This window comes from Ranitomeya variabilis, chromosome 2, assembly GCF_051348905.1.
Source record: "Ranitomeya variabilis isolate aRanVar5 chromosome 2, aRanVar5.hap1, whole genome shotgun sequence".
NCBI classification, from domain to species: domain Eukaryota; kingdom Metazoa; phylum Chordata; class Amphibia; order Anura; family Dendrobatidae; genus Ranitomeya; species Ranitomeya variabilis.
The window spans coordinates 171,192,515-171,210,324 of record NC_135233.1 but is presented as its reverse complement, the minus strand read 5'-3'; the positions used below and the strand labels follow the sequence as shown (position 1 = coordinate 171,210,324).

Genomic DNA, 17,810 nt, shown 5'->3' with positions numbered 1-17,810 from the left:
TGACCATTGTCTCTTATCTCGATGACTGGCAATACTTATACATTATAATGCACAATTTGTTGTTGATTTATCTTGTAAGAAAACTAGGTAATAAGGGGGAGGAGTTGGGGCAAGTTTATTTTGATGTTTTCTTCCCCAAAAAAAAAAATGTAATAAATACAAGTCTTAAAAGACCTCTGTTTATGGCAGACCTGGTGGACATTTTAAGCCTTCTGCTGCCATTGCAACCCAGCTGCATTGCCCACTTTCTATGTAAAACCATTTAGTTTGTTACAGCCGACACCCAATGCCGGTAACGTTCCTGAACTGATGATATACTATGATGAGGTGCATTTGAGTCAATGAGTAAAATAAGTGGACAAAGTTAAATAATTGAAAATGTATGTACAATAAATGTGGTACAATGGAAAATAACCAAAAGAAAATAAAAAATTTATTTAAGCAAGCCAAACAAAGAACCCTTCAAACACAGTGTAGAGGTTCTGATCAACCAGAACACACAATAGGAACCCTTGAAGTGGGTCGATCATACACCCCTCGTGACTGTCCAAGCCACACGTATACTTAGGATCTGACACAGCAACTTCAGTCAGGGGAGTCTTTCGGCTGCTATTTGAGTACCAAGACAAACCTGCTTAAAATTATGTTTTTTGGACCAGTTTGGAGAAAGCGATGATCCCTTAAGAGTTTCAATTTGCAAGAAAGTTGTGAATGACATATAGTATTACTAAACATATGGCATACACTTCACCTTCCAACTGCTGCATCAGGCTGGTGACACTAATGGGTGAATTATGAATATGCCCATTATATTATATATTTGTGCCCAATGCTGTTATGATACATAGCCAAGCTTGTTCTATAACTCTACAAGAAGTCAGCTAAAAAGGCATAGTAAAACTGCTTAACTGTGTTTTGTTTTTTTAACTTTTTCATATTACATGGTTCCTCATTACAGCTCAGTCCACATCTGTGCTAGTAATTCTGTATTTTAGTTCTGTTACAGTATCAGATTTTAAATTAACAGTGCGGGACTGCCAACACCAGCAATTTGCCTGAACAACTACAACATTCTGTATCATTTTTTCCTGCAAAAATTAAAGGCTTTCATAAAACTTTCAAAAGCAGGTCTGAGCAGAATCATAGCTCCTTTGATTTGATAGCAGTTATTGAAGTCATGTGGCTGCTGCTCTTACACGTAACATGGTCTTCCACGACAATGCCAGAAATCCAGGGTGCTTGGCCTTTCCTGTAAAACAATGTTTTATTCTTTCTGCTAACAAATAATAAACTTTAATTGAAACCATCTTTTAGGAGTTTAACAAACATAATCACACTAGCTGTTTCCAGCCAGCTAACGCTCGGCATGCTCAGGAGCCTCGTGTGGTAATGTGCGGGGACGGAGCCTCGTGTGGTAATGTGCGGGGACGGAGCTTCGTGTGGTAATGTGGTGGAACAGAGCCTCGTGTGGTAATGTGGGGAACGGAGCCTCGTGTGTTAATGTGGAGGGACGGAGCCTCGTGTGGTAATGTGTGGGGACTGAGCCTCGTGTGGTAATGTGTGGGGACGGAGCCTCGTGTGGTAATGTGTGGGGACGGAGCCTCGTGTGGTAATGTGTGAGGACGGAGCCTCGTGTGGTAATGTGTGTGGACGGAGCCTCGTGTGGTAATGTGTGTGGACGGAGCCTCGTGTGGTAATGTGTGGGGACTGAGCCTCGTGTGGTAATGTGGGGAACGGAGCCTCGTGTGGTAATGTGTGTGGACGGAGCCTCGTGTGGTAATGTGGTGGAACAGAGCCTCGTGTGGTAATGTGGGGAACGGAGCCTCGTGTGGTAATGTGTGTGGACGGAGCCTCGTGTGGTAATGTGTGGGGACTGAGCCTCGTGTGGTAATGTGTGGGGACGGAGCCTCGTGTGGTAATGTGTGGGGACGGAGCCTTGTGTGGTAATGTGTGGGGACGGAGCCTCATGTGGTAATGTGGGGGGGCAGAATTATGTGTGGTAATGTGATGGGGGCGGGATTATGTGTGGTGATGTGGTGGGGGGCGAGATTATGTGTGATGTGGTGGGGGGGCGAGATTATGTGTGGTAATGTGGTGGGGGGCGGGATTATGTGTGGTAATGTGGTGGGGGGCAAGATTATCTGTGGTTATGTGTTGGGGGCGGGATTATGTGTGGTGGAGGGGCAGGATTGTGTGTGGTGATGTGGTGGGGGGCAGGATTGTGTGTGGTGATGGGCGGGATTGTGTGTGGTGGGGGCGTTATGTGTGGTGATGTGGTGGGGGGGCGGGATTATGTGTGGTGATGTGTTGGGGGCGGAATTATGTGTGGTGATGTGTTGGGGGCGGGATTGTGTGTGGTGATGTGTTGGGGGCGGGATTATGCGTGGTAATGTGGTGGGGGCGGGATTATGTGTGGTAATGTGGTGGGGGGCAAGATTATCTGTGGTTATGTGGTGGGGGGCGGGATTATGTGTGGTGGAGGGGCAGGATTATGTGTGGTGATGTGGTGGGGGGTGGGATTGTGTGTGGTGATGTGGTGGGGGGCGGGTTTGTGTGTGGTGATGTGGTGGGGGGGCGGGACTGTGTGGTGGGGGGAGTTGTGTGTGGTGATGTGGTCGGGGGGCGGGATTATGTGTGGTGATGTGTTGGGGCAGGATTATGTGTGGTGATGTGGTGGGGGGCGGGATTATCTGTGGTAATGTGGTGGGGGGGCGGGATTATCTGTGGTAATGTGGTGGGGGGCGGGATTATGTGTAGTGATGAGTTGGGGCGGGATTATGTGTGGTAATGGGGTTGGGGCGGGATTGTGTGGTGATGTGGTGGGAGGGCGGGATTGTGTGGTGATGTGGTGGGAGGGCGGGAGGGATTATGTGTGGTGATGTGGTGGGAGGGCGGGATTGTGTGTGGTGATGTGGTGGGGGCGGGATTATGTGTGGTAATGTGGTGGGGGAGCAGGATTATCTGTGGTGATGTGGTGGGGGCCGGGATTATGTGTGGTGATGTGGTGGGGGGGCGGGATTACCTGTGGTAATGTGGTGGGGGGGCGGGATTGTGTGTAGTGATGTGTTGGGGGCGGGATTGTGTGTGGTAATGTGGTGGGGGCAAGATTATCTGTGGTTATGTGGTGGGGGGCGGGATTATGTGTGGTGGAGGGGCAGGATTATGTGTGGTGATGTGGTGGGATTATCTGTGGTAATGTGGTGGGGGCCGGGATTACGTGTGGTGATGTGGTTTGGGGGCAGGATTACCTGTGGTAATGTGGGGGGGGCAGGATTACCTGTGGTAATGTGGTGGGGGGGCGGGATTATGTGTAGTGATGTGTTGGGGGCGGGATTATGTGGTAATGGGGTTGGGGGCGGGATTGTGTGGTGATGTGGTGGGGGGGCGGGATTATGTGTGGTAATGTGGGGGGGCGGGATTATGTGTGGTGATGTGGTGGGGGGGCGGGATTATGTGTGGTAATGTGGCGGGGGAGCGGGACTATCTGTGGTAATGTGGCGGGGGAGCGGGATTATCTGTGGTGATGTGGTGGTGGGGCGGGATTACCTGTGGTAATGTGGTGGGGGGCGGGATTACGTGTAGTGATGTGGTGGGGGGGCGGGATTATGTGTGGTAATGTGGGGGGGCGGGATTGTGTGTGGTGATGTGGTGGGGGCAGGATTGTGTGTAGTGATGTGGTGGGGGGGCGGGATTATGTGTGGTAATGTGGTGGGGGGGCGGGATTATGTGTGGTAATGTGGTGGGGGAGCGGGATTATCTGTGGTAATGTGGTGGGGGCCGGGATTATGTGTGGTGATGTGGTGGGGGGGCGGGATTACCTGTGGTAATGTGGTGGGGGGCGGGATTACGTGTAGTGATGTGGTGGGGGGCGGGATTATGTGTGGTAATGAGGTGGGGGGCGGGATTATGTGTGGTAATGAGGTGGGGGGCGGGATTATGTGTGGTAATGAGGTGGGGGGCGGGATTATGTGGTAATGAGGTGGGGGGGCGGGATTGTGTGGTGATGTGGTGGGGAGGCGGGATTATGTGTGGTGATGTGGTAGGGAGGCAGGATTATGTGTGGTGATGTGGAGGGCAGGATTATGTGTGGTGGGGGAGGGATTATGTGTGGTAATGTGGTGGAGGGCGGGATTATGTGTGGTAATGAGGTGGGGGGGCGAGATTGTGTGTGGTGATGTGGTTGGGGCGGGATTGTGTGTGGTGATGTGGTGGGGCGGGATTGTGTGTGGTGGTGGGGCGGGATTGTGTGTGATGGGGGCGGGATTGTGTGTGATGGGGGGCGGGATTATGTGTGGTGGGGCGGGATTATGTGTGGTGGGGGCGTGATTGTGTGTGGTGGGGGGCGTGATTGTGTGTGGTGGGGCGGGATTATGTGTGGTGGGGGCGGGATTGTGTGTGGTGGGGGCAGGATTGTGTGGTGGGGCGGGATTATGTGTGGTGATGTGGTGGTTGGGCGGGATTATGTGTGGTGATGTGGTGGGGGGGCGGGATTGTGTGTGGTGATGTGGTGGGGGGCGGGATTATGTGTGGTGATGTGGTGGGGGGATTGTGTGGTGATGTGTTGAGGGGCCGGATTATGTGTGGTGGGGGGCGGGATTGTGTGTGGTGATGTGGTGGGGGGGCTGGATTGTGTGGTAATAATTGTGTGGTGATGTGGTGGGGAGGCGGGATTATGTGTGGTGATGTGGTGGGGGGATTATATGGGGGCACGGGATTATCTGTGGTAATGTGGTGGGGGGGCGGGATTATCTGTGGTAATGTGGTGGGGGGGCGGGATTATCTGTGGTAATGTGGTGGGGGGGCGGGATTATCTGTGGTAATGTGGGGGGGCGGGATTATGTGTGGTAATGTGGTGGGGGGCGGGATTATATGTAGTGATGTGGTTGGGGCGGGATTGTGTGTGGTAATGGGGTTTGGGGCGGGATTATGTGTAGTGATGTGGTGGGGGTGGGATTATGTGTGGTAATGTGGTGGGGGGCGGGATTATGTGTAGTGATGTGGGGGGGCGGGATTGTGTGTGGTGATGTGGTGGGGGGGCGGGATTGTGTGTGGTAATGTGGTGGGGGGTGGGATTGTGTGTGGTAATGTGATGGGGGTGGGATTGTGTGGTAATGGGGTGGGGGGCAGGATTATGTGTGGTAATGTGGTGGGGGGCGGGATTGTGTGTGGTGATGTGGGGGGTGGGATTGTGTGTAGTAATGGGGTAGGGGGCGGGATTGTGTGTGGTAATGTGGTGGGGGGGCGGGATTGTGTGGTGATGTGGTGGGGGCAGAGCTACTGTGTAGGGGGCGGGATTAGTGAGTAATCACGATGCCTCACATATATAGATAAAATTATAACATACAGGTACATTCTGAGCAAGATACAAACCCATCAATGAACAATTAGAAGTTTAAAGGGAACCTGTTTCCTTGAGAAATGCTATTTACCTGCAGATATAGGGCTAATCTGCAGACAGATAACCTTTAAGTCCCGTGAAGCTGGTTTACTGGAAGAACTGCAACAGGGAGAATATGAAGTTAGATTTTTCATGCTGCCATTTGTTTCCAGGGAGCACTTTCAGTCAATATACTGTGTAATCGCTCCCCTGCACTTTACTGCTTGCTCTGCAGTGTATGTGTACAGATAAGGCTGTAAATCAAAGTGAGGGGGATTATACCCATGCACACAGTATAGTGGGTGCTGACTGTAATCGCTCCCTGCAGCACAATTATGACTGACAGCGAGAGGTGGAAGGGATGACATAACTTTACTTTCTCCTTGTCACCACTGTTCTAGTAAGCTGGCTACAAACCAGCTTATTGGAAGTCTATCTTTATTAGCCTATATCTGCTGGTAAATAGCATTTCTTCAAGTGACAGGTTCACTTTAATACTTATGAGGAATAACAATGAGAGCCTACCCACAGTTCTGAATATTATCTCTGATCTGCAGAGTATGGTGTGCTGAGAACAGATCATCTGGGTAAACAAAACAATAATGTGGATAAGGCCCCTTTCACACATCAGTTTTTTGCCATCAGTCGCAATCCATCGAATTTTGAAAAAACTTATCCAGTGACTGATGCCGCCAGATCCGTTTTTTTCTCATAGACTTGTATTAGCGATGGATGCCTCAGGTTTCATCAGTCGAAATCTGTTGATCTGTTGAAAATTGTCTGTCCGGTGGCCGGAGACAACGGACAAAGTAACGTTTTTTGTGTCCATCGAAAAAACAGACAGCGACGGATCCGTCACCGTCCATTGTTTGCTAGAATGGAAGCCTATGGCGCCGGATCCGTCAAATGATGGAATACGGCGACATATTCCGTTTTTCTAAACTGAGCATGCTCCAATTTTTTTAGGATCCAATTAGCCGGATCAGTTAGTCGGATCCAGCGAAAAAACGGATCTGTCGCATCAATTTTTGCACAATCTGTGACTGATCCATTTTTTTTCAAAACTTGATAAATTGCGACTGATGGCAAAAAACTGATGTGTGAAAGGGGCCTAAGTCTGAGAATACACCTCCAGAATAGGTCACCGCTTAGGCTACTTTCACACTTCCGTTTTTTGTGTCCGTCGTAAGTGCAGCAAAATGACGGATCGACGGACGTCATGAAAAAAAAGTGAAAAACGTGTGTGACGCATCCAGTGCAATGACGGATGCGTCGTCCATAAATGAGAGAGAGAGACCTTTTCCCCGGTCTTGAAAATCCTTCCGGGCATGCTCGGAGGGGAAACACTGGATAAGTCGCTGGATTCCAGTGTGCAACTGATCCTGCGTCCATAGGCTTCCATTCTAGTCAACGACGCATGCCGCAGGATCCGTCGCGAGATGTTTTCCCGACGCAGACAAAAAACGTTACATTCAACGTATTTTCCAAACGACAGTCCGCCAAAAGACAACGGATCCGTCGCACGACGGATGCGACGTGTGGCCATCCGCAGCTAATACTAGTCTATGGGAAAATGCAGGATCCTGCACATTTTTTTGCAGGAGCCTGCATTCTCAAAAATCAACGGATTGTGACGGGAGCTGAAAGACAGAAGTGTGAAAGAGGCCTTAGCCCGAGCATAGTTGTGAAATACCCCTCAAGCACTCACCAAATTCTATCGGCTGTTATCTGATTTCTGCTCAGAAGACACTTTTTCCTTCAGTGTTGATAGTCTCCTCTGAAGCACTTCTAAAAGTGCCTTTTGCTAAATTAAGAGAAAAGAAAAATAAATCAGAACCATACACAACTAGGCACAGTAGAAACATTAGGGTGCTGCAATAATGAGCTCTGTACATTCTGCATTGGGTGTACAACACATGCGACCACAGCCAATCATTGATCATCGCTGTGGTCAATAATCAGCTGCAGACGTTACATGCCATATGAGCAGGAAGACGCAGACAGGAAATTGAGTACGGGCCCATACAGCTAACAGAGGAACAACAGGGGTAAAAGGAACATGTTGAGCCCATACATATAAAAAAAATGGCAACCCTTTTAAAAGGAGAATCCTATACTTAACCCTTTAGAACTATGTGACATATTGCTCATGAGCATATGTCAATTAATACTCCTTGACAGATCTATTTGTCCGCTTCTGTACCGATGCACTAGCTCCTTCTACAGAATGGCTAGTCCCGGGATATTTGCCGATCCTAGAAGTGTAACTCCTCATAAGGTGATGTCAATAATGATATAAAACAAAAATGCGGCCATACTTACCAATGCCAGGTCAGAACACTAATGTACTGGAGAATGCAGAAAACCCCAATGATATGAGCAAGAGGTGTAAATTACTGATACAACAACCACTCATATGCCTACTATTCAAGGGGTGGTTTCATAGCATTATAAATTCACGGCAGATGGGGCCTATTGAAAGGTCCTCATTCCTACCTTGACGGTGCTCCTATGACAACCAGCGTGCAGTTATACTGTTTGCAGTATATAGTATAGGCGATTAAACAAATCGCTGATTCAGATTTCCCAAAAGGAATTGAAGGAAATTAACCCCTTAATGACAGCCAATACATCTTTTTACAGACCTGAGATATAAGAGAATAGCATCCCCATACAGGTGACAATCCAGCAGCTGTCGGCTGTACACTATAGCTGACAACTTGCTGTATCACCAACGGTCTGTGTTGGCATCGATCATATCTGTTTAACCCCTTAGATGCTGCTGTCAATAGTCATATATAAATAGCTAAGAGTGTGGGGGCTCCCTCATTAACCCCTTCGGCACCCTGAGATCATGAATCTGTGCTCCTGATGTTTCCCATGGCAATTCACAGCCAAATAGCAGCCTTAGTGTCTGCTGGCTGCAGTGGCCTGTTCAGAAGTCAGCGACATTAAAGTGGTGAAAATACATTTTTTCATTTTTGTCATGCCACTTTGCATTCATTCCTTAACATCACCTGAAAGGTTAATAAACTACCTGACAGGAGTTTTCAATATGTCGGGCTGTGCGGTTTTTAAAATATTATCACTTTTGGAGGTTTTCCAATATCTAGGACCCCAAAAGTCACTTCAAACCTGAATAGGTCCTTAAAAAAAATAAGTTTTGTAAAAATGAAAAATTACTGCTACATTTTCAAACCTCCTAAAAGGCTAACGAAATAAAATAACATTTTACAAATGGTGCTGATGTAAAGCCGGCATGATGAAAATGTTGTTTATTAATTTTTTTTGTGGTATATCTGGATTAAAGGGATAATCATTCAAAGTTTGAAACTTGCATCAGACCGTCGCCATCAAAAACGTTGCATGTAACGTTTTTTGGTGCGTCATGTCCGCCATTTCCGACCGCACATGTGTGGCCGGAACTCCGCCCCCCTCCTCCCCGAACCTCACAATGGGGCAGCGGATGCGTTGAAAAACAGCATCCGCTGCCCCCGTTGTGCGGCGCTTTCACTGCTTGCGTCGGTACGTCACAACGACGCAATTCGTCGTGCGTCCTACGACGCTAGTGTGAAAGTAGCCTTACTAAGAGATTAAAAAACACAGAAATTCAAATCGCCCCACCCATTAAAAGATATACCTTATTTTTCAGACTGTAAGACACATAGCAAATTTTGGGGTTAAAATTTATTTATTTTTTTTTAATAAAATGGTGTTTTTTTTAATGATAGCTTATAGGGTGGAGGTGGTGGAGCTAGAGTCACAGCAGACAGGGTCGTTGCTTCGGGAGGTGGCACATTTACAGATTGAGATCTCAAGAGACGATATCTCATCTCCAGAGATCTTAAGTTTTTTTTCTCCTTATGGCTCGTGTTCCTACCTGTTTATAGGACTTTGACAATTGCACTCAGGTACATTTTTCTTTGCAACATGCCAGCCTTTCTAACATGATGTAGTTGAATAGCTAGCTTGGGACCAGCGCCGCTCTAGGTCATTGACAAGTCTCTTGCTCTGTACAAATGTGGCACCCCAGGAGTCCGGTTGCCAAAGGGGCATTGCCTCCCTCACAGGCAGTAATGTCATGCCTGGAAGCAAGGAGGGGTCCCCTCACCAGGTGTCAGTAGGAGAGAAGTAGAGCAGAACCTGGGGAGTGGAGCTGTGATTAACCCCTTCCCGACCTTTGACGCCACATAGGCGTCATGAAAGTCGGTGCCGATCCGACCTGACACGCCTATGTGGCGCCATGGAATGATCGTGTCCCTACAGATCGGGTGAAAGGGTTATCTCCAATTTCACCCGATCTGCAGGGACAGGGTGAGAGGTACTTCAGCCCAGGGGGGGTGGCTTCACCCCCCCCCGTTGCTACGATCGCTCTGATTGGCTGTTGAAAGTGAAACAGCCAATCAGAGCGATTTGTAATATTTCACTATGAAAACTGGTGAAATAGTACAATCCAGCCATGGCCGATGCTGCAATATCATCGGCCATGGCTGGAAACACTGGTTTGCACCCCCCCACCGCCACCGATCTCCTCCCCAGTCCTCCCATCCTGTGCTCCGCTCCCCTCCGTCGTCCTGTCCGCTCCCCGTCCTCCTGTTCGCTCCCCCCATGCTCCAACCCCCCCCCCCGCTCCGACCCCCCCCTCATACTTACCGAGCTTCCCGGTGTCCGTCCATCTTCTCCACGGGCGCCGCCATCGACCGGCAGATTCGTTCCAGCTACACTTTGATCACTGTGATAAAACCTATCACAGTGATCAAAATAAAAAAAAAAAAATAGTAAATGACCCCCCCTTTATCACCCCCATACGTAGGGACAATAATAAAATAAAGAATTTTTTTTTTCCACTAGGGTTAGAACTAGGGTTAGAATTAGGGTTAGGGGTAGGGTTAGCGTTAGAATTAGGCTATGTGCACATCGTGCGGATTTGGCTGCGGATCCGCAGCGGATTGGCCGCTGCGGATTCGTAGCAGTGTTCCATCAGGTTTACAGTACCATCCGCTGTGCCCACGGTGCGGAAAATACCACGCGGAAATGCTGCGTTGTATTTTCCGCAGCATGTTAATTGTTTGTGCGGATTCCGCAGCGTTTAACACCTGTTCCTCAATAGGAATCCGCAGGTGAAATCCGCATAAAAAACACTGGAAATCCGCGGTAAATCCGCAGGTAAAACGCAGTGCCTTTTACCTGCGGATTTTTCAAAAATAGTGCGGAAAAATCTCACATAAATCCGCAACGTGGGCACATAGTCTTAGGGTTGGAATTAGAGTTAGGGTTGGAATTAGGGCTAGGGTTGGAAATAGGGTTAAGAATAGGCTTGTCGTTAGGGTTAGGGGTGTGTTGGGGTTAGGGTTGGGATTAGGGTTGTGGTTAGGAGTGTGTTGGGGTTAGGGTTGTGACTAGGGTTATGGCTAGAGTTGGGATTAGGGTTAGGGGTGTGTTGGGGTGAGTGTTGGAGTTAGAATTGAGGGATTTCCACTGTTTAGGCACATCAGGGGTCTCCAAACGCAACATGGCGCCACCATTGATTCCAGCCAATCTTGCGTTCAAAAAGTCAAATGGTGCTCCCTCCCTTCCGAGCCCTGACGTGCGCCCAAACAGTGGTTTACCCCCACATATGGGGTACCAGCATACTCAGGACAAACTGGGCAACAACTATTGGGGTCCAATTTCTCCTGTTACCCTTGCGAAAATAAAAAATTGTTTGCTAATACATAATTTTTGAGGAAATAAAAACGCCTCTGCGTTGTAAACTTCTGTGAAGCACTTGGGGGTTCAAAGTGCTCACTACACATCTAGATAAGTTCCTTAGGGGGTCTAGTTTCCAAAATGGTTTCACTTGTGGGGGGTTTCTGCTGTTTAGGCACATCAGGGGCTCTGCAAACGCAACATGATGCCCGCAGACCATTCCATCAAAGTCTGCATTCCAAACGTCACTACTTCCCTTCCGAGCGCCGGCATGTGCCCAAACAGTGGTTTACCCACACATATGGGGTATCAGCGTACTCAGGAGAAACTGGACAACAACTTTGGGGTCAAATTTCTCCTGTTACCCTTGGGAAAATTAAAAAATTCTGGGCTAAAAAAATATTTTTGAGGAAAGAAAACACATTTATTATTTTCACGGCTCTGCGTTATAAACTTCTGTGAAGCACTTTGGGGTTCAAAGTGCTCACCACACATCTAGATTAGTTCCTTGGGAGGTCTAGTTTCCAAAACTTGTGGGGGAGCTCCAATGTTTAGGCACACAGGGGCTCTCCAAACGTGACATGGTGTCCGCTAATGATTGGAGCGAATTTTCCATTCAAAAAGCCAAATGGCGTGCCTTCCCTTCCGAGCCCTGCCGTGCGCCCAAACAGTGGTTTACCCCCACATATGGGGTATCATCGTACTCAGGACAAACTGGACAACAACATTTGGGGTCCAATTTCTCCTGTTACCCTTGGGAAAATAAAACATTCCGGGCTAAAAATCATTTTTGAGGAAAGAAAAATTATTTTTTTATTTTCACGGCTCTGCGTTATAAACTTCTGTGAAGCACCTGGGGGTTTAAAGTTATCACTATGCATCTAGATAAGTTCCTTGGGGGGTCTAGTTTCCAAAATGGGGTCACTTGTAGGGGAGCTCCAATGCTTAGGCACACAGGGGCTCTCCAAACGCGACATGGTGTCCGCTAACGATTGGAGCTAATTTTCCATTCAAAAAGTCAAATGGCGCTCCTTCCCTTCCGAGCCTTACCATGTGCCCAAACAGTGGTTTATCTCCACATGTGAGGTATCGGTGTACTCAGGAGAAATTGGTCAACAAATTTTAGGATCCATTTTATCCTGTTGCCCATGTGAAAATGAAAAAATTGAGGCTAAAAGAAATTGTGTGAGAAAAAAAAAGTACTTTTTTCATTTTTACGGATCAATTTGTGAAGCACCTGAGGGTTTAAAGTGCTCACTATGCTTCTAGATAAGTTCCTTGGGGGGGGGGTCTAGTTTCCAAAATGGGGTCACTTGTGGGGGAGCTCCTATGTTTAGGCACATGGGGGCTCTCCAAACGCGACATGGTGTCCGCTAAAGATTGGAGCCAATTTTTCATTCAAAAAGTCAAATGGCGCTCCTCCCCTTCCGAGCCCTGCCGTGCGTCCAAACAGTAGTTTACCCCCATATATGAGGTATCCGCGTACTCAGGACAAATTGGACAACAACGTACGTGGTCCAGCTTCTCCTTTTACCCTTGGGAAAGTAAAAAAATTGTTGCTAAAAGATCATTTTTGTGACTAAAAAGTTAAAAATGTTCATTTTTTCCTTCCATATTGCTTCTGCTGCTGTGAAACACCTGAAGGGTTAATAAACTTCTTGAATGTGGTTTTGAGCACCTTGAGGGGTGCAGTTTTTAGAATGGTGTCACTTTTGGGTATTTTCAGCCATATAGACCCTTCAAAATGACTTCAAATGTGGGGTGGTCCTTAAAAAAAATGGTTTTGTAAATTTTGTTGTAAAAATGAGAAATCACTGGTCAAATTTTAACCCTTGTAACTTCCTAGCAAAAAAAAATGTTGTTTCCAAAATTGTGCTGATGTAAAGTAGACATGTGGGAAATGTTATTTATTAACTATTTTCTGTCACATAACTCTCTGGTTTAACAGAATAAAAATTCAAAATGTGAAAATTGTGAAATTTTCAAAATTTTCGCCAAATTTCCGTGTTTTTTTTTCACAAATAAACTCAGAAATTATCGACCTAAATTTACCACTAACATGAAGCCCAATATGTCACGAAAAAACAATGCATGGGTACTGAAGTCCCGTCAGCTAAATCCGGAGGGAAGGGGACTGCAGGTCTCCTGGCCCGATCTAATACCCAGCGGTACAGCAGCATACCAGAGCCTGGAGCCATCACAAAGGAGTGGCACCTGTGATAGGCTCGAGCTGCCTGCAATGCTGGCAACAGTTAGTTTTTAAAAACAGAGAGAAAGTAAGCAGCTAGAGGGTGAGCTGTTAGGCAGCAAGGAAAAAAGGAGGACTGGGCAGAAGGAAGGCCTCCGTACCTACCAGGCCAGGCGTATCTAAAAATTGCTTCCAGGCTGCCCGGCTCTCCATTATGATCTGTTACCAGTACCCCAGTTTCATACTATCAACCATCAAGTAAAGGAAAAGAAAAATACAGCCCTTGTGTCATTAAGTGATCTCTTGCGCCCTGAGTCCTGCACCACATGGTACACGAAGCCGGACATAAATGGGACCGGTAGCCCTGGGGCCCAGCTCCACCTGTGGGGAGCAGAACCATCCCAGCTGCATCACCATCAGCCCCAACGGTCTCCTTTAGGAGCGTCGGCTGTCATGATTCCCAATGGCAGGGAAACATCAGAACACAAAAATAACGGACGAGCTCTGGGTGATGGAATCTCGAGCTGACCGTGAGCTAAATCTACCACACAACTAATAGTAGCCAGGGAGCATACCTACGACTTCCTAAATGCCACGCGCCAGCCGGAGGACTAACTACGCCTGGTAGAGGAAGGAACAGACCTGGCTTACCTCTAGGGAAATACCCCAAAAGATGATAGCAGCCCCCCACATGTAATAACGGTGAGTTAAGAGGAAAAGACATACACAGTATGAAAGTAGATTTAGCAAAGAAAGGTCCACTTACTAGATAGCAGAAGGATACAAAAGAGGACTTCACGGTCAACTGAAAACCGTTTCAAAAAACCATCCTGAAATTACTTTAAGACTCCTGTGTCAACTCATGACACAGGAGTGGCAATTTCAGCCCGCAAGAGCTTCCAGCTACAGAGAATAACAAAAACTGCAAACTGGACAAAAGATACAAAACAAAAGGACAAAGTCCACTTAGCTGATCAGCAGACTAGTAGCAGGAACATGCAACCGAAGGCTCTGGTTACAATGATGACCGGCAAGGAAATGACTGGAGAGCAAGGCTAAATAGGAAACTCCCAAACACTGATGGGAGCAGGTGAACTGAGACAGCAAAGCACACACAAGTCACCAGTACCACCAGCAACCACCAGGGGAGCCCAAAAAGCAGATTCACAACAGTACCCCCCCCCCTTAAGGAGGGGGCACCGAACCCTCACGAGAACCGCCAGGGCGATCTGGATGAGCCCTATGAAAGGCACGAACCAAATCCGAGGCATGAACATCAGAGGCAGTTACCCAAGAATTATCTTCCTGACCATAGCCCTTCCATTTAACCAGATATTGAAGTCTCCGTCTGGAAATACGGGAATCCAAGATCTTCTCTACAACGTACTCCAATTCACCCTCCACCAGCACAGGAGCAGGAGGTTCAGTAGAAGGAACCACCGGCACCTCATATCTCCGCAACAACGACTGATGGAATACATTATGGATAGCGAAAGATGCCGGGAGGTCCAAACGAAAGGACACAGGGTTAAGTATCTCCAAAATCCTATAAGGACCGATGAACCGAGGCTTAAACTTAGGAGAAGAAACCCTCATAGGGACAAAACGGGAAGACAACCACACCAAGTCCCCAACACGAAGGCGAGGACCAACACGACGACGGCGGTTAGCAAACTGCTGAGTCCTCTCCTGGGACAACTTCAAATTGTCCACCACTTGTCCCCAAATCCGATGCAACCGATCCACCACCGCATCCACTCCAGGACAATCCGAAGATTCCACCTGACCAGATGAAAAACGAGGATGAAACCCTGAATTGCAAAAGAAAGGAGAAACCAAAGTGGCAGAACTAGCCCGATTATTAAGAGCAAATTCTGCCAACGGCAAAAAGGCAACCCAGTCATCCTGATCAGCAGACACAAAACACCTCAAATAAGTCTCCAAGGTTTGATTAGTTCGCTCCGTCTGGCCATTAGTCTGAGGATGGAATGCAGACGAAAAAGACAAATCAATGCCCAACCTGGCACAGAATGCCCGCCAAAATCTAGACACGAACTGAGTTCCCCTGTCAGAAACGATGTTTTCCGGAATACCATGCAAGTGAACCACATTTTGAAAAAATAGAGGGACCAACTCAGATGAGGAAGGCAACTTAGGCAATGGTACCAAATGAACCATTTTAGAAAAACGGTCACACACCACCCAGATGACAGACATCTTCTGAGAAACAGGGAGATCAGAAATAAAGTCCATAGAGATGTGCGTCCAAGGCCTCTTCGGAACAGGCAAGGGCAACAATAACCCACTAGCCCTAGAACAACAAGGCTTGGCCCGAGCACACACATCACAAGACTGCACAAAAACACGCACATCCCGAGACAGGGAAGGCCACCAGAAGGATCTAGCCACCAAATCTCTGGTACCAAAAATTCCAGGATGACCTGCCAGCGAAGAAGAATGAACTTCCGAGATGACTCTACTGGTCCAATCATCAGGAACAAACAGTCTACCAGGCGGACAACGATCAGGTCTATCCGCCTGAAATTCTTGCAAAGCACGTCGCAGATCTGGGGAGACAGCAGACAAAACCACCCCATCCTTAAGGATACCAGCAGGTTCAGAATCCCCAGGAGAGTCAGGCTCAAAACTCCTAGAAAGAGCATCTGCCTTAACATTTTTAGAACCCGGTAAGTATGAAACCACAAAATTAAACCGAGAAAAAAACAACGACCATCGTGCCTGTCTAGGATTCAGGCGCCTGGCAGACTCTAGATAAATCAGATTCTTGTGATCCGTCAAAACTACCACCTGATGTCTGGCACCCTCAAGCCAATGACGCCACTCCTCAAATGCCCACTTCATGGCCAAAAGCTCCCGATTACCAACATCATAGTTTCGCTCGGCGGCCGAAAATTTAGACTGTAAAGTGCCAATTGAAATAGACTTGTCAACCTTCCTTGTACGTTTAGAGCATGCTGATATAACATGAGCAGAATCACCACAATAGAAGCATAACCCATTTTTACGCCTATAATTCTGCCGCTCGCTTCTGGACAGAATTCTGTCACATTGCATTTTCTCTGGCGTCTCTTCAGAAGATACCGCCAAATGGTGCACGGGTTTGCGCTCCCGCAAACGCCGATCAATCTGAATAGCCATTGTCATGGACTCATTCAGACCTGTGGGCGCAGGGAACCCGACCATAACATCTTTAACGGCATCAGAAAGGCCCTCTCTGAAATTTGCCGCTAGGGCGCACTCATTCCACTGAGTAAGCACAGACCATCTACGAAATTTTTGGCAGTATATCTCAGCTTCATCTTGCCCTTGAGATAGGGCTATCAAAGCTTTTTCAGCTTGAATCTCCAAATTAGGTTCCTCATAAAGCAACCCTAAAGCCAGAAAAAACGCATCCACATTGAGCAACGCAGGATCCCCTGGTGTCAATGAAAATGCCCAATTTTGAGGGTCACCTCGCAGCAAAGAGATAACAATCTTAACCTGCTGGACAGGATCTCCAGAGGAGTGAGGTCTGAGAGAAAGGAACAATTTACAATTATATTTGAAATTCAGGAACCGAGATCTATCTCCGGAAAACACCTCTGGTGTAGGAATTTTAGGTTCAGACATCGGAGTATGTATAACAAAATCTTGTAAATTTTGAACCTTGGTAACAAGATTATTTAAACCTACAGCCAAACTCTGAGGGTCCATCTTTAAACAGGTGAGATCAGAGCCATTCAAGGATTAGAAGGAGAGAAAGGCAAAGGCTGTAATTAGAGCTGAAATACAACTGATCCAACTATGGAGCAAGCATAGGGGAAAAAAAAAAAAAAAAAATCTACAGACTTCTTTTTTCTCTCCTTTCTTCTGCCAATAACTTTAACATGGGCCGGTCATACTGTCATGATTCCCAATGGCAGGGAAACATCAGAACACAAAAATAACGGACGAGCTCTGGGTGATGGAATCTCGAGCTGACCGTGAGCTAAATCTACCACACAACTAATAGTAGCCAGGGAGCATACCTACGACTTCCTAAATGCCACGCGCCAGCCGGAGGACTAACTACGCCTGGTAGAGGAAGGAACAGACCTGGCTTACCTCTAGGGAAATACCCCAAAAGATGATAGCAGCCCCCCACATGTAATAACGGTGAGTTAAGAGGAAAAGACATACACAGTATGAAAGTAGATTTAGCAAGGAGAGGTCCACTTACTAGATAGCAGAAGGATACAAAAGAGGACTTCACGGTCAACTGAAAACCCTTTCAAAAAACCATCCTGAAATTACTTTAAGACTCCTGTGTCAACTCATGACACAGGAGTGGCAATTTCAGCCCGCAAGAGCTTCCAGCTACAGAGAATAACAAAAACTGCAAACTGGACAAAAGATACAAAACAAAAGGACAAAGTCCACTTAGCTGATCAGCAGACTAGTAGCAGGAACATGCAACCGAAGGCTCTGGTTACAATGATGACCGGCAAGGAAATGACTGGAGAGCAAGGCTAAATAGGAAACTCCCAAACACTGATGGGAGCAGGTGAACTGAGACAG

General features: G+C 47.4%; 1 protein-coding gene across 1 annotated transcript in view; it reads right to left on the bottom strand.

Moving 5' to 3' along the window:
• Positions 1-409: 409 nt before the first annotated feature.
• The window catches only part of LOC143804768 (protein Mis18-alpha-like), a 69,504-nt gene continuing 52,103 nt past the window's right edge, over positions 410-17,810 (bottom strand). Inside the window, exons 5-6 of the mRNA XM_077283167.1 lie at positions 7,086-7,181; positions 410-1,249 (exon numbers count right to left, since the gene is read on the bottom strand). Coding sequence (XP_077139282.1) covers positions 7,092-7,181 — 90 coding nt within the window. The 3' untranslated portion in view covers positions 410-1,249; positions 7,086-7,091. The remainder of the gene's footprint in view (positions 1,250-7,085; positions 7,182-17,810) is intronic.